Raw genomic sequence first — 27,360 nt, 5'->3', positions numbered from 1 at the left:
CTGATCACTGATGTTTGGAAGAAATCCACCTTACCATTTATTATGCATGAAGACAATAAAGCGGCCATTGAAATATCCAGATCCGATGCAATTGGACAAAGGTCCAGGCATATTGATATAAAGTTTAAGCATGTGAGACAACTATCTCAAGACGGATTCATTAAAGCAATACATTGCGATACTTCTGAACAATTAGCTGATATATTAACAAAACCCTTACCTTCTAAACAACACAAATATTTAACTTCTAAATTATATGTATTATATTGTCCTGAATCAGAATGTAATTGGTGTTGTGTAACGAACCGGCATTTAGAGGGGGATTTGTCAGATGTAAATGCCTTATTCTCCAATGTGTAAATAATGTATATATGGAACATCAGAGGTTAACTTATTCTTTGGACTTTAATGTATTCATAACTTACCACTCCCATTCCTAGCTCCACCCCTTGTATATATAAGGAGCCACCCTCACCATTCTCGTTGCTTCTACCTTGAATATTCAGTGAATATAGAATGCCTATCATAATTAAAAAGAAATATATTTAAAGCTTTAACTTCTATTATCTTTATTGAGTCTGATCCTGGAAATATTGCAACAAAATAATAATAATAATAATAATAATAATAATAATAATAATAACAACAACAACAACAACAACAATAATAAAAATACAGCTTTAATAAATAGTTTAACAGTGTTGTGGGAATTAGCACCTACCCCCCCAACCAAGAAGAATGAAATATTTTCGGGAATATTAAAAAGGCAGAATTTTATATTTCCCTAAATGAGAAATGGAGAAACATGTTTATTAGAGGCAAGAAGCAGCCCCCCAAGTCTTTCTTAATGGCCCACAGCAGATGCCAGTACTTTACAGCTTATTGAAAGAACAACCCAACTATTTAGATGCCTCTATTCATAAGCAAAGCAATTACTGCAGGCACAAATTTATTTGAGACAGAATATTTCAAAACTCCTTGCAGCAAAGTTTGACAGCTAACAAAGGCAGAGTGATAGGATTAGAAGCAGCTCCTCACCCAAGATCCAACACAGGACAAAAGTCATTAGGCACAATAGGAATTCCCCAACACCCTTTCAGAAGACAAGTCCCTTCATTGCACCATCTCAGAGCAGTCCAATCTTCACCTGGGAGCTCAGATAAACAATAAGCCAGAGGTTGACCAGATTAGCTCAGACAAGCACCTAAGATTTGCAGTTCCTCTTTTGCCTATAGAGCCAGCTATGACCCCAACATAACCCCTACATGACCCCATAGGAATCTGACAACAGCCAATAGAAAATTAAAGGACATGTTCTTGCACAGGAACAGGAAGCTCAAATACAAAGCTCAAAGAAGATATAAAACCCCACCTACTCCCAACTCCATTTTGTCAGCTGCCCAGAATCACAAGTGGTTCTGCTTCATCTATAAACCATCTTTCCAATCAGCCTCCTTGTTTCCAGTGTCTTTCTCCCCACTTGGAACTGAACGGATGGATATTTCTTCCAACAAGTTGTTTAGCAGAGTGATGGCATGTGGGGGTTGGGGTGGGGTGGAAAATGTCCTTGTGTCTAGTTTCTCTGGTCTGCAATGCCCTATAACATCGTTTTGAGGGTAGAAGATGAAACAATTTATGCCCATGATGTGAGGAGTCTGTAGATATTTTCACAGTCCTCTTTTTGACTCGTGCAGTATACAGGTGCTCAATGGAAGGCAGCCTGATAGCAATTGTTTTTGCTCACTTCTAATTCTCCGTTGAAGTCTGTGTCTGTCTTGTTTGGTCACAGAGTCAAACCAGACAGTTATAGAGGTGCAGATGACAGACTCCATACTTCCTCTGTAGAACGGGATCAGCAGCTCCTTGGGCAGTCTAAGCTTTCTGAGTTGGCGCAAAAAGAACATTCTTTGTTGTGCTTTTTCGATGACTTTTTTGATGTTAGGTGTCCATTTTAAGTCTTGCGATATGATGGAACCTAGAAACTTGAAGGTCTCTATTGTTGATACTGTGTTGTCTACTATTGTAAGAGGTTGTAGTATAGGAGGCTTAATAATAAACCTAAAGCATTCTTTAGGTTTATTATCATCTTATTCTTTTGGGGGATAGATATACATAGAAAGCTTTGAAAACAAACAAATCAACAAATGTTTGTTTTTGGGGGTCTTTACAACTTTTTATAAAACATTCCTTAGGGTTATTAAGACATTACTTTAAAAAAAAGTAACATTTATCAACGAATCCATGGGCTTATTTTCCCTGACTGTTTAAAACTTCAGTTCAGTTATACTCAAGGTTTTGATGGATGCAATAAAGAATTTTCCACAAAAGACAGACTTATATTGTACCTTTATTTATATTTGGAAATGAAATAACCAAAATACAAATACAGATTTAAAAAAATAATGAAATTAAAAAAAAGAGCAAGGAAAACAAGTGAAGGAAAAATATTCAAAGTATACTTATTTATTTATCCAATTTGTAGAGGGGCCCATGTCAAACAAGGGACAATGGGTAGCAAACAACCATCAAATCAATGATACAATTAACAACAGAATATGACAACCAAAATAAATACATAAACATATACATACATTCTATCTATGGGACATTTATATGCCACCCATTTAAGGAAACATAAGATAAAGAAGATAGAAATTCAGTCAAAAGGGCTACTTTCAGACTTTCAAGGTTCTGTTAATGTAGCCTTAAAATAAGGTCGAATTAGCACTTTTAGGCACGTTTCCTGTCTGTTTACCTAGGAGGCTTCACACACACACACACACACACACACACACACACACACACACACACACGCACACACACACAATTCCAACAACCTGCAGACATTGTGTCAGTCCTCCAAAGGAAACGAGACAGGAAATACGACTAAATGGGCTAATTCGACCTTATTGTAAGGCTACATTAACGGAATCTTGAGAGTCTGAAGGTAGCACCTTTGACTAAACTTCTGTCTTCTTTGCCTTGTGTTTGCCTTCAATGGTGGCATAGAGCTGGAGACATATAAGTGTCCCATAGATACAAGAAATAAACACTGTCATTAAAAACTCAAGTCCATCCATCTGTGTTTCGTTGTTCTTCTATCCTGGGGAGATGTTGATCCAGCCGGGTGATGGTCCAAGCAAGCAGGTCCGTTACAGGAACAGCGTGGAATTCTGTCCAAGCTGCTACCCAGCCTAAGAAGAGACAAATCACAGGGCAGAAAGCAGAATCAACCATAGGCTTGAGAGAACAAAACCCCACATTTGCAGAAACGGAACCATCTCTTAGTCCAACCCTGCATACTACCAACCTGCTGCAGCATATTAAAAACGATGATGGTTGGCGTCTGCTCCACAGCATCTTCAGCCCCAGTGCCATCTTCCAAACCCCAAGGGAACCTTCAGCAGGAGGGAGTTCTGATCTTCCAGTGATCTACAAACACAGATACCAACAATTATTATACAGTCAGAAGTTTTAACAGATCAAATTCAACTATTATACATAATTTATGCAATTGATAGAAGGAAGAACCAAAGGGCCATTTCCTGAGATGGTAGCTTTTCTTCATAGGTGGCTCAACGGCGAAGGGTGGAGGTCACAACTCCTCTATTTCTAGGTCTCCTGCATGGAAATAAAAGGTGAGGAAAATGGAAAGAAAGAGATATTGAAATTTGATGTGTTTGCGACACAGCTGGAAAACATATACAGGTTTTCGATCTATGGGAGTTGTCCTCAATTTATGATAACAAGGGAGATCAAACTCTGCATGACCAGTCATTACAGTTTTAAATCAAGTTGCCACATGACCGGATTCTATTTCACAATCGTTTTTACAACAATTGTTAAGTGAATCACGTGGTGGTAAATCCAAATGCAGATTATCCAGTGGCTGGTTTCTTCCTTTTTTTTTTTTTTGTCTTAAAACAATGAAAATATCTCAAACTGCAATCACGTAACCATTGGATGCTGCAAAGGATTGTAAATTTGAACTTCTTGCCAACTACTCGAAATGTGATGAAATTAGTGTACGGTTGATGTGACTGTCGTAACTAAGAGGACAGGTCATAAGTAACCCTCCCCCCTCCCCTTAGTGTTCTCAAGAAAGTTACCTTCATTGATGTTTTCGTAGGTGGTTCCAGCCTGCCAGATTTCCCTGGGAACATCAGGGAAAGCCTGCTGGACTTGATCGAGCTGTAAGAAAAAGAAATGCCTCACCGTGTTGCCAAGGTTCTTGGAGAGTAATTCTCCTTCCCTTGACCCATCACTCACATATTACTAGCAAGATATCCTTCCCAGAATTTCCTCAGGTGGAATGAGAGGAAAAAGACCCCCCTGCACTCTCTCTGGCACCAAGAGGGAGATTATTTGAGGGTGTGGTCCCAAGAGCTGTGGGGGACTCAAAGGCTACAATTTATGTTAATTTAATTTTGCTACGTACATCTATCCTGGGATGATGGTTTCCACAGGACAGGAGCTGGTTTATCGCCGGCAAAAAGAGTTTTCCACGTGGGTCCAAGTTCTGTGGAATTGACAAAGAAAAGAGATGTTTTCTCATTTCTGAGAATCAAGAATCTTGCTGCCGAAACACACTTGTGCAATCTGTGGTAGTGTTCCTTCGAACTACCATGGAACTTCTGGACCCTTACCTTCAGAATGAAAACAAACTGTTCTGTCGTGGGAGATTGTCGGAGTAGGTTCCTCATTGTTAGGCCAAAGGCCTCCTCCAGCAACTTCTTCTCCACCTGAAAGGAAACATAAGAGATGGTGCTCTTTCTTTTGAAGAACATTTTCCCATCCATGCAACACTAGGAAGGAAATCCCAGAAATGTTGGTTAAAGTGGTACCTCAGAAAGATCTTCCTCCTCTGCATCCAGGGTAGCCATCCAATAAAAACTGGAAATGTCCATCAGCATGGATTCTATTGGTTCATCTCTTTCTGGTGTTATCTTGCTGTGGGATTAAAAGAAGGAAGAGACATTAGTGCCCATATTAATGAGCAAGCCTCCGTTCCATTTTTCCCACAAGAATAGGATAAGCTGGCTCAACTGAATGCCCTCCCCCTTCTTAATGACTGAGTACCCCAAAAAGACTTTTCTCACCCACTATAAAAGAAACAATAGACTGACCTGAGATCATACATTTCCAGCAATGCAGCTAATCCATTGACAAAGCTGTGCTCCTGCAACAGAGCCTGCCAGGAAACAAAAGAGGAGACAATCAGAAAAGTCAAGCTCAACTAAGTTGCTCCAGAACATCTTCTTTGTCCCAGCCTGTTTTAACCTGATATGTTGCTGCAACAGCTCACATTTCAGTCCAAAGGGTCCTTTTGAGCTTTTGGTAAACTTTCTGAGAATTCACAGTAGCTTTCCTCCTCTCCCTTTCCCTCTCATATCTCCCCATCATCCTTAACTCACCCCCTCCCCATCACATTTTTATTTCTGGGCACTGGGACCCTCATTTGCACATTTTTCTTAAGGTGAAACAGTGCAGTGATCACACTGAGGACCTGGATTAGGCGATGCTCCTGTGCAACTGAAAGGAGTTCGGCTGTCAGTCAGGGCAACGGACTTTCCCAGAATCCCCAGTGCGCTTCCTTTTACAAGGAAAGCTTGAACCCTTCTGAGACTCTGTCCATCCTAAGGAATCTTTTGCCCCACACTGAGATTGGGCCAAAAAAGAGTGGGTTTGAAACCCGGAGGCAAAGCCCAGCGAAAGAAACCTCTACTTCCAAGGGGTACCTACTATTTGCGTCTCTCTCCTCCTCTCAGAGACCACTTGGCGCAAATATTGGCTTATTTCCTGGTCTCTTCTTATACAGGCCAGCTCTGATTGCGCTGCTTGGAAAAGGTCCTTCCTCTCGAAGAGGACCTTCTCTTTCCCTCGGCTGTCCTTTGGAGGGAAACCTGGGAAAGGAGACACAGAGGGTGGAATCAGAGCAAAATTTTAGATCTCCTCCAGATGAAGGAAAGACACTAAAATCAGCCCTTTGCAGCATCCTTCCCTCGGAGACCCAATTCAAAGGCTTTTGTGGTTGCTGGCTATGTCTCTTTTAGGGGAAAGACCTATTGCATTCTTTATATCCCCCCTCCCCAGTTCCCAGGATAGAGATAGGCTCCACTCAGCAAATGTGAAGTTTCCCAGAAGAGTCTCATGGAAGCAGAACAATTTATGGAAAGTTAATGTGGATTCAGAAGCTGCATGAGGAGCAGGAGCAATTTGGTTCTGCCCAGCCCCTAAGTGCAACCTCAAGTATAGGAAGAGGCAGAATTGGCTTCTCTAGATGCCTACAGAGAGGAGTCTACTCCGAAAGGAGCTCCTTCCCTTTCCCTCTCCATCCCCTTCAACCCAAAGTGTGTACTCACCGTGCTGCTCCACTTTATGGAGCTCAATATCTATCGTGATTTTCGTTTTTCTTCGGCCAGACAGATTTGTTGCGTCTTCCAAGGTGGAGGTTGAAGGACTGGCTGGCCTGGCATTCCTTCTCATTCTCCCCCAACAGCATTGGAAGATTTCTCTGCAACATTTTCGAAATCTCAGGAACCTAAGAAAAGGAATGGAAGGGAGTAAAACCCCCTTTCCAGACTCCACTTGCTCTACCTGCTCTGTGTCTGGGACAGAGGGAGCATCTGGGCAAAGAGAGAAGCTCCTTCTGTGTAAATCTCTGGGAAGGAGCCCAGTCCTGAGGGCCTCCCTTCCCTCCTCTACCTTCCTCCTCTCCATTTCCCCATCCCAGGGCAAAGGCTCATGGACAAACCTTCCACCTCCCAAACAAGAAAAGACATGGAGAAGCTCTTTAGAGCAGCCCTTCTGAAGACCTACTTACGTCTTCGAAAACATCTTGGCTCTGCTCAGTGACAACTGGCAGTTGGTGACCTTTGACCCTGTATGGATGTCTGGATGACCTCCTACAGCCAATAGAATTCCCAGAGATCTGAAGGCCTCCTTTGGGATCTAGCAAAGGATCTGCTCCACCTTTTCTGCATACACTGTTGGCAGCCAAAGATCTCTAGGAACCTACTAACAAATCTCTCAAGCTGCCTCTTTCTCACCTTTTGCTACAGAAGCCAAAGCTCTTTGTATGTAGCCTGCCTTTTTCTACAGGAGCTCCATTAAGCTCTCTGACTAAGCAAGGCTCACCAATGCAGCTTCTGGTCAACTTCCAGTCAAAATCAGTTGTGTTGCAAGCTTTGTGTCTGTGTGTGTGTGTGTGTGTGTGCGCGTGTGTGTGTGTGTGTGTTTGTGTGTGTGTGTGTGTGTGTGTTTTATGTGTATGTTTGTGTGTGTGAACTCTGCTGGGTCTAGAGTCAGCTCCCTCTGTTCTATCTGCTTCGGTGCAAATACCTTTTTCTGCATGCCAATCTAATTTTTTTAAAGTTTTGTTGATTTGCTATTGTTTACATTTTGTTAGTGGTTAATAAACATTGTGTTGTCTGGATGATTTTATTTCCTTAGCCGTACAAATTACATTCTTATTCTCCACCCCATTTTTCCAACCACTGGTAGAATGAGTTCCCTCTTTGATAATATTCTGTATCTTCTTTTTGTTTAATCTTCAATGTAAGTCTGTCCATTTCTGCACAATCCAGTATCTTCCCAATTATTTTTTTGTCTCGTGGTATTTCTTCATTTTTCCAGTATTGTGCAAGTATAATCCTTGCTGCTATTAATAATGCAATATTAAATACAATTTTTATTTATCAATTTTTTCTGGTGTTATAACTAATAGAAAAAGTTCAGGTTTAAAATCTACATGTTTTCCTATCATCTTTTCTACCCACTTATATATTTTTGCCCTCTTTTTTTTTTTTTCCTTTAACACAGGTCCACCACATGTGGTAATATGTGCCTGTCTTTTGGTTACATTTCCAATATTTGTTAGACATATTTTTAAACATTATAACTAACTTAGCAGGTGGTAGATACCATCTATAAAACATTTTATATAAGTTTTCCTTAGAAGAAGTTGCCATTGTTAATTGATTGTTTCTTTCTGATAAGTTTTGCCATTTCTCTTATTCTATATTATGTCTAAAGTTTTTTGCCCAGTGCATCATTTTGTCTTTTACTTGTTCATCCTCCATTTTCCGATTTAGTAAAAAAATTAGATATTTTCTTAATTAGTTTTTCATCAGAATTCAACATTATCTGATTGAAGGCTGTCTGTCCTTTATAAAGGCTGTACATTTTCATGTCTTTATCATATCTAGATTGTTTTTGCAATTGAAGCCACCATGATAATTTAATACCCTCAACTTCCAATTCTTGCTTAGATTTTAATTTCCCTTCAGTGTCAAAAATGTCTTTATATATGACTATTTTTTCAAACTTCACCAGATTTGGATATGTAAATGCTTCCATTTTGCCCCGTTTTACAATCTTTTCTTTTTCTCTCCCTTCCCCCCAATCATATTGGGAATCACAGAGAATAATAATTGTTAATTCTAATCTAGGCATTTGGTAATATTATTACATCTACCACATTGAAAAAGAAGTTATTTGTCTTAAAACTTTTGTTTTTACGTTTCCTACAAAATCAAGTTCCCAACATGGAAACACCAACTATCTTATTCTGTGTATTTTGTGTTATTCTGTGTATTCTTTTTTGGCTCTTATTCCCAATCATTTCTTTCGTCTCTTCCCCCCACCCTCGCCACTTACTCTCTCACCATTTTTAGACTATTTGTGAACCACATTCACAGAGGATGGATGAGGACCTGTATCTGGTCTAATTTTGGGGACTCTACCTTCAGTCTTAGCACCTTCCTTCAACACTTTCCTTGCCTTTAACTTCCTGCTCTAAATGGTCTTTCTCTGTCTTTTATCTGAATAGAATAGAATAGAATAGAATAGAATAGAATAGGATAGAATAGAATAGAATAGAATAGAATAGAATAGAATAGAATAGAATAGAATAGAATAGAATAGAATAGAATTCTTTATTGGCTAAGTGTGATTGGATACACAAGGAATTTGTCTTCGGTACATAAGTTCTTAGTGTACATAAAAGCTATAAGTGATAAATCATCATCATAGACATCAGAAAAATGCATTTCTCATAAATTGTAAGATACAACACTTAGTGATAGTCATAGGATACAAAATAAGCAATCAACATAAATCATACTAGGAAACTAAATAAACCAATATAAATCGGAAAGATACAAACTACAAAGTCATAGTCGTAAGTATAAAAGAAGATCGGTAATAAGAAAGATGAGAATAATAATAATAATAATAATAATAATAATAATAATAATAATAATAATAATAATATTTAGAAATTCTAAGTTTGCCGGACTTGAACTTTTTGACTCTACAAAAAACCACCTTACTCGGAACAGCTTACATCCTCCGACGATACCTTAACAGTTCCTAGGTCCTTGGTTAGGACTCGAGCTGCTGAGCTATTAACCAGCCTCAAAGGCTGTGAATCTCACTAAAGATTAACCAATAAATAATAATAATAATAATAATAATAATAACAACAACAACAACAATAATAAAAATACAGCTTTAATAAATAGTTTAACAGTGTTGTGGGAATTAGCACCTACCCCCCCAACCAAGAAGAATGAAATATTTTCGGGAATATTAAAAAGGCAGAATTTTATATTTCCCTAAATGAGAAATGGAGAAACATGTTTATTAGAGGCAAGAAGCAGCCCCCCAAGTCTTTCTTAATGGCCCACAGCAGATGCCAGTACTTTACAGCTTATTGAAAGAACAACCCAACTATTTAGATGCCTCTATTCATAAGCAAAGCAATTACTGCAGGCACAAATTTATTTGAGACAGAATATTTCAAAACTCCTTGCAGCAAAGTTTGACAGCTAACAAAGGCAGAGTGATAGGATTAGAAGCAGCTCCTCACCCAAGATCCAACACAGGACAAAAGTCATTAGGCACAATAGGAATTCCCCAACACCCTTTCAGAAGACAAGTCCCTTCATTGCACCATCTCAGAGCAGTCCAATCTTCACCTGGGAGCTCAGATAAACAATAAGCCAGAGGTTGACCAGATTAGCTCAGACAAGCACCTAAGATTTGCAGTTCCTCTTTTGCCTATAGAGCCAGCTATGACCCCAACATAACCCCTACATGACCCCATAGGAATCTGACAACAGCCAATAGAAAATTAAAGGACATGTTCTTGCACAGGAACAGGAAGCTCAAATACAAAGCTCAAAGAAGATATAAAACCCCACCTACTCCCAACTCCATTTTGTCATCTGCCCAGAATCACAAGTGGTTCTGCTTCATCTATAAACCATCTTTCCAATCAGCCTCCGTGTTTCCAGTGTCTTTCTCCCCACTTGGAACTGAACCAGATGGATATTTCTTCCAACAAGTTGTTTAGCAGAGTGACGGCATGTGGGGGTTGGGGTGGGGTGGAAAATGTCCTTGTGTCTAGTTTCTCTGGTCTGCAATGCCCTATAACATCGTTTTGAGGGTAGAAGATGAAACAATTTATGCCCATGATGTGAGGAGTCTGTAGATATTTTCACAGTCCTCTTTTTGACTCGTGCAGTATACAGGTGCTCAATGGAAGGCAGCCTGATAGCAATTGTTTTTGCTCACTTCTAATTCTCCGTTGAAGTCTGTGTCTGTCTTGTTTGGTCACAGAGTCAAACCAGACAGTTATAGAGGTGCAGATGACAGACTCCATACTTCCTCTGTAGAACGGGATCAGCAGCTCCTTGGGCAGTCTAAGCTTTCTGAGTTGGCGCAAAAAGAACATTCTTTGTTGTGCTTTTTCGATGACTTTTTTGATGTTAGGTGTCCATTTTAAGTCTTGCGATATGATGGAACCTAGAAACTTGAAGGTCTCTATTGTTGATACTGTGTTGTCTACTATTGTAAGAGGTTGTAGTATAGGAGGCTTAATAATAAACCTAAAGCATTCTTTAGGTTTATTATCATCTTATTCTTTTGGGGGATAGATATACATAGAAAGCTTTGAAAACAAACAAATCAACAAATGTTTGTTTTGGGGGGTCTTTACAACTTTTTATAAAACATTCCTTAGGGTTATTAAGACATTACTTTAAAAAAAAGTAACATTTATCAACGAATCCATGGGCTTATTTTCCCTGACTGTTTAAAACTTCAGTTCAGTTATACTCAAGGTTTTGATGGATGCAATAAAGAATTTTCCACAAAAGACAGACTTATATTGTACCTTTATTTATATTTGGAAATGAAATAACCAAAATACAAATACAGATTTAAAAAAATAATGAAATTAAAAAAAAGAGCAAGGAAAACAAGTGAAGGAAAAATATTCAAAGTATACTTATTTATTTATCCAATTTGTAGAGGGGCCCATGTCAAACAAGGGACAATGGGTAGCAAACAATCATAAAATCAATTATACAATTAAAAACAGAATACGACAAGCAAAATACAATAAATAAACATATACATACATTCTATCTATGGGACATTTATATGCCACCCATTTAAGGAAACATAAGATAAAGAAGATAGAAATTCAGTCAAAAGGGCTACTTTCAGACTTTCAAGGTTCTGTTAATGTAGCCTTAAAATAAGGTTGAATTAGCACTTTTAGGCACGTTTCCTGTCTGTTTACCTGGGAGGCTTCACACACACACACACACACACACACACACACACACACACAATTCCAACAACCTTCAGACATTGTGTCAGTCCTCCAAGGGAAACGAGACAGGAAATACGACTAAATGGGCTAATTCGACCTTATTGTAAGGCTACATTAACGGAATCTTGAGAGTCTGAAGGTAACACCTTTGACTAAACTTCTGTCTTCTTTGCCTTGTGTTTGCCTTCAATGGTGGCATATAGCTGGAGACATATAAGTGTCCCATAGATACAAGAAATAAACACTGTCATTAAAAACTCAAGTCCATCCATCTGTGTTTCGTTGTTCTTCTATCCTGGGGAGATGTTGATCCAGCCGGGTGATGGTCCAAGCAAGCAGGTCCGTTACAGGAACAGCGTGGAATTCTGTCCAAGCTGCTACCCAGCCTAAGAAGAGACAAATCACAGGGCAGAAAGCAGAATCAACCATAGGCTTGAGAGAACAAAACCCCACATTTGCAGAAACGGAACCATCTCTTAGTCCAACCCTGCATACTACCAACCTGCTGCAGCATATTAAAAACGATGATGGTCGGCGTCTGCTCCACAGCATCTTCAGCCCCAGTGCCATCTTCCAAACCCCAAGGGAAACTTCAGCAGGAGGGAGTTCTGATCTTCCAGTGATCTACAAACACAGATACCAACAATTATTATACAGTCAGAAGTTTTAACAGATCAAATTCAACTATTATACATAATATATGCAATTGATAGAAGGAAGAACCAAAGGGCCATTTCCTGAGATGGTAGCTTTTCTTCATAGGTGGCTCAACGGCGAAGGGTGGAGGTCACAACTCCTCTATTTCTAGGTCTCCTGCATGGAAATAAAAGGTGAGGAAAATTGAAAGAAACAGATGTTGAAATTTGATCTGTTTGCTACACAGCTGGAAAACATATACAGGTTTTCGATCTATGGGAGTTGTCCTCAATTTATGACAACAAGGGAGATCAAACTCTGCATGATCAGTCATTACAGTTTTAAATCAAGTTGCCACATGACCGGATTCTATTTCACAATTGTTTTTACAACAATTGTTAAGTGAATCACGTGGTGGTAAATCCAAATGCAGATTATCCAGTGGCTGGTTTCTTCCTTTTTTTTTTGTCTTAAAACAATGAAAATATCTCAAACTGCAATCACGTAACCATTGGATGCTGCAAAGGATTGTAAATTTGAACTTCTTGCCAACTACTCGAAATGTCATGAAATTAGTGTACGGTTGATGTGACTGTCGTAACTAAGAGGACAGGTCATAAGTAACCCTCCCCCCTCCCCTTAGTGTTCTCAAGAAAGTTACCTTCATTGATGTTTTCGTAGGTGGTTCCAGCCTGCCAGATTTCCCTGGGAACATCAGGGAAAGCCTGCTGGACTTGATCGAGCTGTAAGAAAAAGAAATGCCTCACCGTGTTGCCAAGGTTCTTGGAGAGTAATTCTCCTTCCCTTGACCCATCACTCACATATTACTAGCAAGATATCCTTCCCAGAATTTCCTCAGGTGGAATGAGAGGAAAAAGACCCCCCTGCACTCTCTCTGGCACCAAGAGGGAGATTATTTGAGGGTGTGGTCCCAAGAGCTGTGGGGGACTCAAAGGCTACAATTTATGTTAATTTAATTTTGCTACGTACATCTATCCTGGGATGATGGTTTCCACAGGACAGGAGCTGGTTTATCGCCGGCAAAAAGAGTTTCCCACGTGGGTCCAAGTTCTGTGGAATTGACAAAGAAAAGAGATGTTTTCTCATTTCTGAGAATCAAGAATCTTGCTGCCGAAACACACTTGTGCAATCTGTGGTAGTGTTCCTTCGAACTACCATGGAACTTCTGGACCCTTACCTTCAGAATGAAAACAAACTGTTCTGTCGTGGGAGATTGTCGGAGTAGGTTCCTCATTGTTAGGCCAAAGGCCTCCTCCAGCAACTTCTTCTCCACCTGAAAGGAAACATAAGAGATGGTGCTCTTTCTTTTGAAGAACATTTTCCCATCCATGCAACACTAGGAAGGAAATCCCAGAAATGTTGGTTAAAGTGGTACCTCAGAAAGATCTTCCTCCTCTGCATCCAGGGTAGCCGTCCAATAAAAACTGGAAATATCCATCAGCATGGATTCTATTGGTTCATCTCTTTCTGGTGTTATCTTGCTGTGGGATTAAAAGAAGGAAGAGACATTAGTGCCCATATTAATGAGCAAGCCTCCGTTCCATTTTTCCCACAAGAATAGGATAAGCTGGCTCAACTGAATGCCCTCCCCCTTCTTAATGACTGAGTACCCCAAAAAGACTTTTCTCACCCACTATAAAAGAAACAATAGACTGACCTGAGATCATACATTTCCAGCAATGCAGCTAATCCATTGACAAAGCTGTGCTCCTGCAACAGAGCCTGCCAGGAAACAAAAGAGGAGACAATCAGAAAAGTCAAGCTCAACTAAGTTGCTCCAGAACATCTTTGTCCCAGCCTGTTTTAACCTGATATGTTGCTGCAACAGCTCACCTTTCAGTCCAAAGGGTCCTTTTGAGCTTTTGGTAAACTTTCTGAGAATTCACAGTAGCTTTCCTCCTCTCCCTTTCCCTCTCATATCTCCCCATCATCCTTAACTCACCCCCTCCCCATCACATTTTTATTTCTGGGCACTGGGACCCTCATTTGCACATTTTTCTTAAGGTGAAACAGTGCAGTGATCACACTGAGGACCTGGATTAGGCGATGCTCCTGTGCAACTGAAAGGAGTTCGGCTGTCAGTCAGGGCAACGGACTTTCCCAGAATCCCCAGTCCGCTTCCTTTTACAAGGAAAGCTTGAACCCTTCTGAGACTCTGTCCATCCTAAGGAATCTTTTGCCCCACACTGAGATTGGGCCAAAAAAGAGTGGGTTTGAAACCCGGAGGCAAAGCCCAGCGAAAGAAACCTCTACTTCCAAGGGGTACCTACTATTTGCGTCTCTCTCCTCCTCTCAGAGACCACTTGGCGCAAATATTGGCTTATTTCCTGGTCTCTTCTTATACAGGCCAGCTCTGATTGCGCTGCTTGGAAAAGGTCCTTCCTCTCGAAGAGGACCTTCTCTTTCCCTCGGCTGTCCTTTGAAGGGAAACCTGGGAAAGGAGACACAGAGGGTGGAATCAGAGCAAAATTTTAGATCTCCTCCAGATGAAGGAAAGACACTAAAATCAGCCCTTTGCAGCATCCTTCCCTCGGAGACCCAATTCAAAGGCTTTTGTGGTTGCTGGCTATGTCTCTTTTAGGGGAAAGACCTATTGCATTCTTTATATCCCCCCTCCCCAGTTCCCAGGATAGAGATAGGCTCCACTCAGCAAATGTGAAGTTTCCCAGAAGAGTCTCATGGAAGCAGAACAATTTATGGAAAGTTAATGTGGATTCAGAAGCTGCATGAGGAGCAGGAGCAATTTGGTTCTGCCCAGCCCCTAAGTGCAACCTCAAGTATAGGAAGAGGCAGAATTGGCTTCTCTAGATGCCTACAGAGAGGAGTCTACTCCGAAAGGAGCTCCTTCCCTTTCCCTCTCCATCCCCTTCAACCCAAAGTGTGTACTCACCGTGCTGCTCCACTTTATGGAGCTCAATATCTATCGTGATTTTCGTTTTTCTTCGGCCAGACAGATTTGTTGCGTCTTCCAAGGTGGAGGTTGAAGGACTGGCTGGCCTGGCATTCCTTCTCATTCTCCCCCAACAGCATTGGAAGATTTCTCTGCAACATTTTCGAAATCTCAGGAACCTAAGAAAAGGAATGGAAGGGAGTAAAACCCCTTTTCCAGACTCCACTTGCTCTACCTGCTCTGTGTCTGGGACAGAGGGAGCATCTGGGCAAAGAGAGAAGCTCCTTCTGTGTAAATCTCTGGGAAGGAGCCCAGTCCTGAGGGCCTCCCTTCCCTTCTCCTCTACCTTCCCCCTCTCCATTTCCCCATTCCAGGGCAAAGGCTCATGGACAAACCTTCCACCTCCCAAACAAGAAAAGACATGGAGAAGCTCTTTAGAGCAGCCCTTCTGAAGACCTACTTACGTCTTCGAAAACATCTTGGCTCTGCTCAGTGACAACTGGCAGTTGGTGACCTTTGACCCTGTATGGATGTCTGGATGACCTCCTACAGCCACTAGAATTCCCAGAGATCTGAAGGCCTCCTTTGGGATCTAGCAAAGGATCTGCTCCACCTTTTCTGCATACACTGTTGGCAGCCAAAGATCTCTAGGAACCTACTAACAAATCTCTCAAGCTGCCTCTTTCTCACCTTTTGCTACAGAAGCCAAAGCTCTTTGTATGTAGCCTGCCTTTTTCTACAGGAGCTCCATTAAGCTCTCTGACTAAGCAAGGCTCACCAATGCAGCTTCTGGTCAACTTCCAGTCAAAATCAGTTGTGTTGCAAGCTTTGTGTCTGTGTGTGTGTGTGTGTGTGTGCGTGTGTGTGTGTGTGTTTGTGTGTGTGTGTGTGTGTTTTATGTGTATGTTTGTGTGTGTGAACTCTGCTGGGTCTAGAGTCAGCTCCCTCTGTTCTATCTGCTTCGGTGCAAATACCTTTTTCTGCATGCCAATCTAATTTTTTTAAAGTTTTGTTGATTTGCTATTGTTTACATTTTGTTAGTGGTTAATAAACATTGTGTTGTCTGGATGATTTTATTTCCTTAGCCGTACAAATTACATTCTTATTCTCCACCCCATTTTTCCAACCACTGGTAGAATGAGTTCCCTCTTTGATAATATTCTGTATCTTCTTTTTGTTTAATCTTCAATGTAAGTCTGTCCATTTCTGCACAATCCAGTATCTTCCCAATTATTTTTTTGTCTCGTGGTATTTCTTCATTTTTCCAGTATTGTGCAAGTATAATCCTTGCTGCTATTAATAATGCAATATTAAATACAATTTTTATTTATCAATTTTTTCTGGTGTTATAACTAATAGAAAAAGTTCAGGTTTAAAATCTACATGTTTTCCTATCATCTTTTCTACCCACTTATATATTTTTGCCCTCTTTTTTTTTTTTCCTTTAACACAGGTCCACCACATGTGGTAATATGTGCCTGTCTTTTGGTTACATTTCCAATATTTGTTAGACATATTTTTAAACATTATAACTAACTTAGCAGGTGGTAGATATCATCTATAAAACATTTTATATAAGTTTTCCTTAGAAGAAGTTGCCATTGTTAATTGATTGTTTCTTTCTGATAAGTTTTGCCATTTCTCTTATTCTATATTATGTCTAAAGTTTTTTGCCCAGTGCATCATTTTGTCTTTTACTTGTTCATCCTCCATTTTCCGATTTAGTAAAAAAATTAGATATTTTCTTAATTAGTTTTTCATCAGAATTCAACATTATCTGATTGAAGGCTGTCTGTCCTTTATAAAGGCTGTACATTTTCATGTCTTTATCATATCTAGATTGTTTTTGCAATTGAAGCCACCATGATAATTTAATACCCTCAACTTCCAATTTTTGCTTAGATTTTAATTTCCCTTCAGTGTCAAAAATGTCTTTATATGTGACTATTTTTTCAAACTTCACCAGATTTGGATATGTAAATGCTTCCATTTTGCCCCGTTTTACAATCTTTTCTTTTTCTCTCCCTTCCCCCCAATCATATTGGGAATCACAGAGAATAATAATTGTTAATTCTAATCTAGGCATTTGGTAATATTATTACATCTACCACATTGAAAAAGAAGTTATTTGTCTTAAAACTTTTGTTTTTACGTTTCCTACAAAATCAAGTTCCCAACATGGAAACACCAACTATCTTATTCTGTGTATTTTGTGTTATTCTGTGTATTCTTTTTTGGCTCTTATTCCCAATCATTTCTTTCGTCTCTTCCCCCCACCCTCGCCACTTACTCTCTCACCATTTTTAGACTATTTGTGAACCACATTCACAGAGGATGGATGAGGACCTGTATCTGGTCTAATTTTGGGGACTCTACCTTCAGTCTTAGCACCTTCCTTCAACACTTTCCTTGCCTTTAACTTCCTGCTCTAAATGGTCTTTCTCTGTCTTTTATCTGAATAGAATAGAATAGAATAGGATAGAATAGAATAGAATAGAATAGAATAGAATAGAATAGAATAGAATAGAATAGAATAGAATAGAATAGAATAGAATAGAATTCTTTATTGGCTAAGTGTGATTGGATACACAAGGAATTTGTCTTCGGTACATAAGTTCTTAGTGTACATAAAAGCTATAAGTGATAAATCATCATCATAGACATCAGAAAAATGCATTTCTCATAAATTGTAAGATACAACACTTAGTGATAGTCATAGGATACAAAATAAGCAATCAACATAAATCATACTAGGAAACTAAATAAACCAATATAAATCGGAAAGATACAAACTACAAAGTCATAGTCGTAAGTAGAAAAGAAGATCGGTAATAAGAAAGATGATGATAATAATAATAATAATAATAATAATAATAATAATAATAATAATATTTAGAAATTCTAAGTTTGCCGGACTTGAACTTTTTGACTCTACAAAAAACCACCTTACTCGGAACAGCTTACATCCTCCGACAATACCTTAACAGTTCGTAGGTCCTTGATTAGGACTCGAGCTGCTGAGCTATTAACCAGCCTCAAAGGCTGTGAATCTCACTAAAGATTAACCAATAAATAATAATAATAATAATAATAATAATAATAACAACAACAACAACAATAATAAAAATACAGCTTTAATAAATAGTTTAACAGTGTTGTGGGAATTAGCACCTACCCCCCCAACCAAGAAGAATGAAATATTTTCGGGAATATTAAAAAGGCAGAATTTTATATTTCCCTAAATGAGAAATGGAGAAACATGTTTATTAGAGGCAAGAAGCAGCCCCCCAAGTCTTTCTTAATGGCCCACAGCAGATGCCAGTACTTTACAGCTTATTGAAAGAACAACCCAACTATTTAGATGCCTCTATTCATAAGCAAAGCAATTACTGCAGGCACAAATTTATTTGAGACAGAATATTTCAAAACTCCTTGCAGCAAAGTTTGACAGCTAACAAAGGCAGAGTGATAGGATTAGAAGCAGCTCCTCACCCAAGATCCAACACAGGACAAAAGTCATTAGGCACAATAGGAATTCCCCAACACCCTTTCAGAAGACAAGTCCCTTCATTGCACCATCTCAGAGCAGTCCAATCTTCACCTGGGAGCTCAGATAAACAATAAGCCAGAGGTTGACCAGATTAGCTCAGACAAGCACCTAAGATTTGCAGTTCCTCTTTTGCCTATAGAGCCAGCTATGACCCCAACATAACCCCTACATGACCCCATAGGAATCTGACAACAGCCAATAGAAAATTAAAGGACATGTTCTTGCACAGGAACAGGAAGCTCAAATACAAAGCTCAAAGAAGATATAAAACCCCACCTACTCCCAACTCCATTTTGTCAGCTGCCCAGAATCACAAGTGGTTCTGCTTCATCTATAAACCATCTTTCCAATCAGCCTCCGTGTTTCCAGTGTCTTTCTCCCCACTTGGAACTGAACCAGATGGATATTTCTTCCAACAAGTTGTTTAGCAGAGTGATGGCATGTGGGGGTTGGGGTGGGGTGGAAAATGTCCTTGTGTCTAGTTTCTCTGGTCTGCAATGCCCTATAACATCCTTTTGAGGGTAGAAGATGAAACAATTTATGCCCATGATGTGAGGAGTCTGTAGATATTTTCACAGTCCTCTTTTTGACTCGTGCAGTATACAGGTGCTCAATGGAAGGCAGCCTGATAGCAATTGTTTTTGCTCACTTCTAATTCTCCGTTGAAGTCTGTGTCTGTCTTGTTTGGTCACAGAGTCAAACCAGACAGTTATAGAGGTGCAGATGACAGACTCCATACTTCCTCTGTAGAACGGGATCAGCAGCTCCTTGGGCAGTCTAAGCTTTCTGAGTTGGCGCAAAAAGAACATTCTTTGTTGTGCTTTTTCGATGACTTTTTTGATGTTAGGTGTCCATTTTAAGTCTTGCGATATGATGGAACCTAGAAACTTGAAGGTCTCTATTGTTGATACTGTGTTGTCTACTATTGTAAGAGGTTGTAGTATAGGAGGCTTAATAATAAACCTAAAGCATTCTTTAGGTTTATTATCATCTTATTCTTTTGGGGGATAGATATACATAGAAAGCTTTGAAAACAAACAAATCAACAAATGTTTGTTTTGGGGGGTCTTTACAACTTTTTATAAAACATTCCTTAGGGTTATTAAGACATTACTTTAAAAAAAAGTAACATTTATCAACGAATCCATGGGCTTATTTTCCCTGACTGTTTAAAACTTCAGTTCAGTTATACTCAAGGTTTTGATGGATGCAATAAAGAATTTTCCACAAAAGACAGACTTATATTGTACCTTTATTTATATTTGGAAATGAAATAACCAAAATACAAATACAGATTTAAAAAAATAATGAAATTAAAAAAAAGAGCAAGGAAAACAAGTGAAGGAAAAATATTCAAAGTATACTTATTTATTTATCCAATTTGTAGAGGGGCCTATGTCAAACAAGGGACAATGGGGAGCAAACAATCATAAAATCAATTATACAATTAAAAACAGAATACGACAAGCAAAATACAATAAATAAACATATACATACATTCTATCTATGGGACATTTATATGCCACCCATTTAAGGAAACATAAGATAAAGAAGATAGAAATTCAGTCAAAAGGGCTACTTTCAGACTTTCAAGGTTCTGTTAATGTAGCCTTAAAATAAGGTCGAATTAGCACTTTTAGGCACGTTTCCTGTCTGTTTACCTGGGAGGCTTCACACACACACACACACACACACACACACACACACACACAATTCCAACAACCTGCAGACATTGTGTCAGTCCTCCAAGGGAAACGAGACAGGAAATACGACTAAATGGGCTAATTCGACCTTATTGTAAGGCTACATTAACGGAATCTTGAGAGTCTGAAGGTAACACCTTTGACTAAACTTCTGTCTTCTTTGCCTTGTGTTTGCCTTCAATGGTGGCATATAGCTGGAGACATATAAGTGTCCCATAGATACAAGAAATAAACACTGTCATTAAAAACTCAAGTCCATCCATCTGTGTTTCGTTGTTCTTCTATCCTGGGGAGATGTTGATCCAGCCGGGTGATGGTCCAAGCAAGCAGGACCATTACAGGAACAGCGTGGAATTCTGTCCAAGCTGCTACCCAGCCTAAGAAGAGACAAATCACAGGGCAGAAAGCAGAATCAACCATAGGCTTGAGAGAACAAAACCCCACATTTGCAGAAACGGAACCATCTCTTAGTCCAACCCTGCATACTACCAACCTGCTGCAGCATATTAAAAACGATGATGGTCGGCGTCTGCTCCACAGCATCTTCAGCCCCAGTGCCATCTTCCAAACCCCAAGGGAAACTTCAGCAGGAGGGAGTTCTGATCTTCCAGTGATCTACAAACACAGATACCAACAATTATTATACAGTCAGAAGTTTTAACAGATCAAATTCAACTATTATACATAATATATGCAATTGATAGAAGGAAGAACCAAAGGGCCATTTCCTGAGATGGTAGCTTTTCTTCATAGGTGGCTCAACGGCGAAGGGTGGAGGTCACAACTCCTCTATTTCTAGGTCTCCTGCATGGAAATAAAAGGTGAGGAAAATTGAAAGAAACAGATGTTGAAATTTGATCTGTTTGCTACACAGCTGGAAAACATATACAGGTTTTCGATCTATGGGAGTTGTCCTCAATTTATGACAACAAGGGAGATCAAACTCTGCATGATCAGTCATTACAGTTTTAAATCAAGTTGCCACATGACCGGATTCTATTTCACAATTGTTTTTACAACAATTGTTAAGTGAATCACGTGGTGGTAAATCCAAATGCAGATTATCCAGTGGCTGGTTTCTTCCTTTTTTTTTTGTCTTAAAACAATGAAAATATCTCAAACTGCAATCACGTAACCATTGGATGCTGCAAAGGATTGTAAATTTGAACTTCTTGCCAACTACTCGAAATGTGATGAAATTAGTGTACGGTTGATGTGACTGTCGTAACTAAGAGGACAGGTCATAAGTAACCCTCCCCCCTCCCCTTAGTGTTCTCAAGAAAGTTACCTTCATTGATGTTTTCGTAGGTGGTTCCAGCCTGCCAGATTTCCCTGGGAACATCAGGGAAAGCCTGCTGGACTTGATCGAGCTGTAAGAAAAAGAAATGCCTCACCGTGTTGCCAAGGTTCTTGGAGAGTAATTCTCCTTCCCTTGACCCATCACTCACATATTACTAGCAAGATATCCTTCCCAGAATTTCCTCAGGTGGAATGAGAGGAAAAAGACCCCCCTGCACTCTCTCTGGCACCAAGAGGGAGATTATTTGAGGGTGTGGTCCCAAGAGCTGTGGGGGACTCAAAGGCTACAATTTATGTTAATTTAATTCTGCTACGTACATCTATCCTGGGATGATGGTTTCCACAGGACAGGAGCTGGTTTATCGCCGGCAAAAAGAGTTTCCCACGTGGGTCCAAGTTCTGTGGAATTGACAAAGAAAAGAGATGTTTTCTCATTTCTGAGAATCAAGAATCTTGCTGCCGAAACACACTTGTGCAATCTGTGGTAGTGTTCCTTCGAACTACCATGGAACTTCTGGACCCTTACCTTCAGAATGAAAACAAACTGTTCTGTCGTGGGAGATTGTCGGAGTAGGTTCCTCATTGTTAGGCCAAAGGCCTCCTCCAGCAACTTCTTCTCCACCTGAAAGGAAACATAAGAGATGGTGCTCTTTCTTTTGAAGAACATTTTCCCATCCATGCAACACTAGGAAGGAAATCCCAGAAATGTTGGTTAAAGTGGTACCTCAGAAAGATCTTCCTCCTCTGCATCCAGGGTAGCCATTCAATAAAAACTGGAAATGTCCATCAGCATGGATTCTATTGGTTCATCTCTTTCTGGTGTTATCTTGCTGTGGGATTAAAAGAAGGAAGAGACATTAGTGCCCATATTAATGAGCAAGCCTCCGTTCCATTTTTCCCACAAGAATAGGATAAGCTGGCTCAACTGAATGCCCTCCCCCTTCTTAATGACTGAGTACCCCAAAAAGACTTTTCTCACCCACTATAAAAGAAACAATAGACTGACCTGAGATCATACATTTCCAGCAATGCAGCTAATCCATTGACAAAGCTGTGCTCCTGCAACAGAGCCTGCCAGGAAACAAAAGAGGAGACAATCAGAAAAGTCAAGCTCAACTAAGTTGCTCCAGAACATCTTTGTCCCAGCCTGTTTTAACCTGATATGTTGCTGCAACAGCTCACCTTTCAGTCCAAAGGGTCCTTTTGAGCTTTTGGTAAACTTTCTGAGAATTCACAGTAGCTTTCCTCCTCTCCCTTTCCCTCTCATATCTCCCCATCATCCTTAACTCACCCCCTCCCCATCACATTTTTATTTCTGGGCACTGGGACCCTCATTTGCACATTTTTCTTAAGGTGAAACAGTGCAGTGATCACACTGAGGACCTGGATTAGGCGATGCTCCTGTGCAACTGAAAGGAGTTCGGCTGTCAGTCAGGGCAACGGACTTTCCCAGAATCCCCAGTGCGCTTCCTTTTACAAGGAAAGCTTGAACCCTTCTGAGACTCTGTCCATCCTAAGGAATCTTTTGCCCCACACTGAGATTGGGCCAAAAAAGAGTGGGTTTGAAACCCGGAGGCAAAGCCCAGCGAAAGAAACCTCTACTTCCAAGGGGTACCTACTATTTGCGTCTCTCTCCTCCTCTCAGAGACCACTTGGCGCAAATATTGGCTTATTTCCTGGTCTCTTCTTATACAGGCCAGCTCTGATTGCGCTGCTTGGAAAAGGTCCTTCCTCTCGAAGAGGACCTTCTCTTTCCCTCGGCTGTCCTTTGGAGGGAAACCTGGGAAAGGAGACACAGAGGGTGGAATCAGAGCAAAATTTTAGATCTCCTCCAGATGAAGGAAAGACACTAAAATCAGCCCTTTGCAGCATCCTTCCCTCGGAGACCCAATTCAAAGGCTTTTGTGGTTGCTGGCTATGTCTCTTTTAGGGGAAAGACCTATTGCATTCTTTATATCCCCCCTCCCCAGTTCCCAGGATAGAGATAGGCTCCACTCAGCAAATGTGAAGTTTCCCAGAAGAGTCTCATGGAAGCAGAACAATTTATGGAAAGTTAATGTGGATTCAGAAGCTGCATGAGGAGCAGGAGCAATTTGGTTCTGCCCAGCCCCTAAGTGCAACCTCAAGTATAGGAAGAGGCAGAATTGGCTTCTCTAGATGCCTACAGAGAGGAGTCTACTCCGAAAGGAGCTCCTTCCCTTTCCCTCTCCATCCCCTTCAATCCAAAGTGTGTACTCACCGTGCTGCTCCACTTTATGGAGCTCAATATCTATCGTGATTTTCGTTTTTCTTCGGCCAGACAGATTTGTTGCGTCTTCCAAGGTGGAGGTTGAAGGACTGGCTGGCCTGGCATTCCTTCTCATTCTCCCCCAACAGCATTGGAAGATTTCTCTGCAACATTTTCGAAATCTCAGGAACCTAAGAAAAGGAATGGAAGGGAGTAAAACCCCTTTTCCAGACTCCACTTGCTCTACCTGCTCTGTGTCTGGGACAGAGGGAGCATCTGGGCAAAGAGAGAAGCTCCTTCTGTGTAAATCTCTGGGAAGGAGCCCAGTCCTGAGGGCCTCCCTTCCCTTCTCCTCTACCTTCCCCCTCTCCATTTCCCCATCCCAGGGCAAAGGCTCATGGACAAACCTTCCACCTCCCAAACAAGAAAAGACATGGAGAAGCTCTTTAGAGCAGCCCTTCTGAAGACCTACTTACGTCTTCGAAAACATCTTGGCTCTGCTCAGTGACAACTGGCAGTTGGTGACCTTTGACCCTGTATGGATGTCTGGATGACCTCCTACAGCCACTAGAATTCCCAGAGGGCTGAAGGCCTCCTTTGGGATCTACCAAAGGATCTGCTCCACCTTTTCTGCATACACTGTTGGCAGCCAAAGATCTCTAGGAACCTACTAACAAATCTCTCAAGCTGCCTCTTTCTCACCTTTTGCTACAGAAGCCAAAGCTCTTTGTATGTAGCCTGCCTTTTTCTACAGGAGCTCCATTAAGCTCTCTGACTAAGCAAGGCTCACCAATGCAGCTTCTGGTCAACTTCCAGTCAAAATCAGTTGTGTTGCAAGCTTTTTGTGTGTGTGTGTGTGTGTGTCTGTGTGTGTGTGTGTGTGTGTGTGTGTTTGTGTGTGTGTGTGTGTGTGTGTGTGTTTGTGTTTGTGTGTATGTTTGTGTGTGTGAACTCTGCTGGGTCTAGAGTCAGCTCCCTCTGTTCTATCTGCTTCGGTGCAGATACCTTTTTCTGCATGCCAATCTATTTTTTTTAAAGTTTTGTTGATTTGCTATTGTTTACATTTTGTTAGTGGTTAATAAACATTGTGTTGTCTGGATGATTTTATTTCCTTAGCCGTACAAATTACATTCTTATTCTCCACCCCATTTTTCCAACCACTGGTAGAATGAGTTCCCTCTTTGATAATATTCTGTATCTTCTTTTTGTTTAATCTTCAATGTAAGTCTGTCCATTTCTGCACAATCCAGTATCTTCCCAATTATTTTTTTGTCTCGTGGTATTTCTTCATTTTTCCAGTATTGTGCAAGTATAATCCTTGCTGCTATTAATAATGCAATATTAAATACAATTTTTATTTATCAATTTTTTCTGGTGTTATACCTAATAGAAAAAGTTCAGGTTTAAAATCTACATGTTTTCCTATCATCTTTTCTACCCACTTATATATTTTTGCCCTCTTTTTTTTTTTCCTTTAACACAGGTCCACCACATGTGGTAATATGTGCCTGTCTTTTGGTTACATTTCCAATATTTGTTAGACATATTTTTAAACATTATAACTAACTTAGCAGGTGGTAGATACCATCTATAAAACATTTTATATAAGTTTTCCTTAGAAGAAGTTGCCATTGTTAATTGATTGTTTCTTTCTGATAAGTTTTGCCATTTCTCTTATTCTATATTATGATTAAAGTTTTTTGCCCAGTGCATCATTTTGTCTCTTACTTGTTCATCCTCCATTTTCCGATTTAGTAAAAAAATTAGATATTTTCTTAATTAGTTTTTCATCAGAATTCAACAATATCTGATTGAAGGCTGTCTGTCCTTTATAAAGGCTGTACATTTTCATGTCTTTATCATATCTAGATTGTTTTTGCAATTGAAGCCACCATGATAATTTAATACCCTCAACTTCCAATTCTTGCTTAGATTTTAATTTCCCTTCAGTGTCAAAAATGTCTTTATATGTGACTATTTTTTCAAACTCCACCAGATTTGGATATGTAAATGCTTCCATTTTGCCCCGTTTTACAATCTTTTCTTTTTCTCTCCCCCCCCCAATCATATTGGGAATCACAGAGAATAATAGTTGTTAATTCTAATCTAGGCATTTGGTAATATTATTACATCTACCACATTGAAAAAGAAGTTATTTGTCTTAAAACTTTTGTTTTTACCTTTCCTACAAATTCAAGTTCCCAACATGGAAACACCAACTATCTTATTCTGTGTATTTTGTGTTATTCTGTGTATTCTTTTTTGGCTCTTATTCCCAATCATTTCTTTCGTCTCTTCCCCCCACCCTCGCCACTTACTCTCTCACCATTTTTAGACTATTTGTGAACCACATTCACAGAGGATGGATGAGGACCTGTATCTGGTCTAATTTTGGGGACTCTACCTTCAGTCTTAGCACCTTCCTTCAACACTTTCCTTGCCTTTAACTTCCTGCTCTACATGGTCTTTCTCTGTCTTTTATCTGAATAGAATAGAATAGAATAGAATAGAATAGAATAGAATAGGATAGGATAGGATAGGATAGGATAGAATAGAATAGAATAGAATAGAATAGAATAGAATAGAATAGAATAGAATAGAATAGAATAGAATAGAATAGAATAGAATAGAATAGAATTCTTTATTGGCTAAGTGTGATTGGATACACAAGGAATTTGTCTTCGGTACATAAGTTCTTAGTGTACATAAAAGCTATAAGTGATAAATCATCATCATAGACATCAGAAAAATGCATTTCTCATAAATTGTAAGATACAACACTTAGTGATAGTCATAGGATACAAAATAAGCAATCAACATAAATCATACTAGGAAACTAAATAAACCAATATAAATCGGAAAGATACAAACTACAAAGTCATAGTCGTAAGTAGAAAAGAAGATCGGTAATAAGAAAGATGAGAATAATAATAATAATAATAATAATAATAATAATAATAATAATAATAATAATAATAATAATAATAATAATAATAATAATATTTAGAAATTCTAAATTTGCCGGACTTGAACATTTTGACTCTACAAAAAACCACCTTACTCGGAACAGCTTACATCCTCCGACGATACCTTAACAGTTCGTAGGTCCTTGGTTAGGACTCGAGCTGCTGAGCTATTAACCAGCCTCAAAGGCTGTGAATCTCACTAAAGATTAACCAATAAATAGTAATAATAATAATAATAATAATAATAATAATAATAATAACAACAACAACAACAACAACAACAACAACAACAACAATAAAAATACAGCTTTAATAAATAGTTTAACAGTGTTGTGGGAATTAGCACCTACCCCCCCCAACCAAGAAGAATGAAATATTTTCGGGAATATTAAAAAGGCAGAATTTTATATTTCCCTAAATGAGAAATGGAGAAACATGTTTATTA

At 39.5% G+C, this 27,360-nt stretch overlaps 3 protein-coding genes and 1 long non-coding RNA gene across 7 annotated transcripts; all 4 read right to left on the bottom strand.

Annotated features, from left to right (window-relative positions):
• Positions 1-2,331: 2,331 nt before the first annotated feature.
• On the bottom strand, positions 2,332-6,914 carry LOC148112936 (uncharacterized). Of its 2 annotated transcripts, none has more exons than XM_087874252.1 (10): positions 6,824-6,914; positions 6,363-6,541; positions 5,743-5,903; positions 5,127-5,191; positions 4,845-4,950; positions 4,647-4,742; positions 4,439-4,519; positions 4,110-4,191; positions 3,311-3,621; positions 2,332-3,194 (listed from the first exon to the last, which is right to left on the bottom strand). In XM_087874252.1, exons 1-9 carry the CDS (start codon positions 6,835-6,837, stop codon positions 3,596-3,598), a joined length of 810 nt encoding a protein of 269 aa, XP_087730378.1. In that variant the 5' UTR covers positions 6,838-6,914; the 3' UTR covers positions 2,332-3,194; positions 3,311-3,595. The 2 variants fall into 2 exon arrangements, with proteins under 2 accessions (XP_087730378.1, XP_087730379.1); XM_087874253.1 differs by having other exon boundaries at positions 6,755-6,883.
• Positions 6,915-11,165: 4,251 nt separating this feature from the next.
• On the bottom strand, positions 11,166-14,960 carry LOC132710563 (uncharacterized). The gene is made up of 9 exons (XM_087874330.1): positions 14,927-14,960; positions 14,551-14,711; positions 13,938-14,002; positions 13,656-13,761; positions 13,458-13,553; positions 13,250-13,330; positions 12,921-13,002; positions 12,126-12,436; positions 11,166-12,009 (listed from the first exon to the last, which is right to left on the bottom strand). The coding sequence occupies exons 1-8, from the start codon at positions 14,958-14,960 to the stop codon at positions 12,411-12,413; spliced, it is 651 nt and encodes a 216-aa protein (XP_087730456.1). The 3' UTR covers positions 11,166-12,009; positions 12,126-12,410.
• Positions 14,961-15,215: 255 nt separating this feature from the next.
• On the bottom strand, positions 15,216-15,713 carry LOC148112935 (uncharacterized). Its single transcript, XR_015729010.1, has 2 exons — positions 15,635-15,713; positions 15,216-15,349 (listed from the first exon to the last, which is right to left on the bottom strand). It is a non-coding gene; the product is annotated as an uncharacterized LOC148112935 (long non-coding RNA).
• A 4,243-nt stretch (positions 15,714-19,956) lies between these two features.
• Positions 19,957-24,504, bottom strand: LOC148112934 (uncharacterized). Of its 3 annotated transcripts, none has more exons than XM_087874248.1 (10): positions 24,357-24,455; positions 23,962-24,140; positions 23,342-23,502; positions 22,729-22,793; positions 22,447-22,552; positions 22,249-22,344; positions 22,041-22,121; positions 21,712-21,793; positions 20,917-21,227; positions 19,957-20,800 (listed from the first exon to the last, which is right to left on the bottom strand). In XM_087874248.1, exons 2-5 carry the CDS (start codon positions 24,083-24,085, stop codon positions 22,486-22,488), a joined length of 417 nt encoding a protein of 138 aa, XP_087730374.1. In that variant the 5' UTR covers positions 24,086-24,140; positions 24,357-24,455; the 3' UTR covers positions 19,957-20,800; positions 20,917-21,227; positions 21,712-21,793; positions 22,041-22,121; positions 22,249-22,344; positions 22,447-22,485. The 3 variants fall into 2 exon arrangements, with proteins under 3 accessions (XP_087730376.1, XP_087730374.1, XP_087730377.1); XM_087874250.1 differs by having other exon boundaries at positions 24,426-24,504.
• Between the last annotated feature and the right edge of the window lie 2,856 nt (positions 24,505-27,360).

This window comes from Pantherophis guttatus, chromosome 7 (genome assembly GCF_059756535.1).
Source record: "Pantherophis guttatus breed Tessera chromosome 7, ASM5975653v1, whole genome shotgun sequence".
NCBI classification, from domain to species: domain Eukaryota; kingdom Metazoa; phylum Chordata; class Lepidosauria; order Squamata; family Colubridae; genus Pantherophis; species Pantherophis guttatus.
The sequence above is the reverse complement of the archived record's forward strand: the minus strand, read 5'-3'. Positions and strand labels throughout refer to the sequence as shown.

Coding starts and splice junctions, on each gene's coding strand:
- LOC148112936 (XM_087874252.1), bottom strand. Junction 4,192..4,438: donor ACCATCATCCCAGGATAGAT/GTACGTAGCAAA, acceptor TTTTTCTTACAG/CTCGATCAAGTCCAGCAGGC. Junction 3,622..4,109: donor CTACGAAAACATCAATGAAG/GTAACTTTCTTG, acceptor ATTTCCATGCAG/GAGACCTAGAAATAGAGGAG.
- LOC132710563 (XM_087874330.1), bottom strand. CDS start 14,960: ATGAGACTCTTCTGGGAAACTTCACATTTGCTGA. Junction 14,712..14,926: donor GGAAACTTCACATTTGCTGA/GTGGAGCCTATC, acceptor CTCCTTTCCCAG/GTTTCCCTTCAAAGGACAGC. Junction 12,437..12,920: donor CTACGAAAACATCAATGAAG/GTAACTTTCTTG, acceptor ATTTCCATGCAG/GAGACCTAGAAATAGAGGAG.
- LOC148112934 (XM_087874248.1), bottom strand. CDS start 24,085: ATGAGAAGGAATGCCAGGCCAGCCAGTCCTTCAACCTCCACCTTGGAA. Junction 23,503..23,961: donor CCATAAAGTGGAGCAGCACG/GTGAGTACACAC, acceptor CTCCTTTCCCAG/GTTTCCCTCCAAAGGACAGC. Junction 22,553..22,728: donor CTGGAAATGTATGATCTCAG/GTCAGTCTATTG, acceptor TTAATCCCACAG/CAAGATAACACCAGAAAGAG.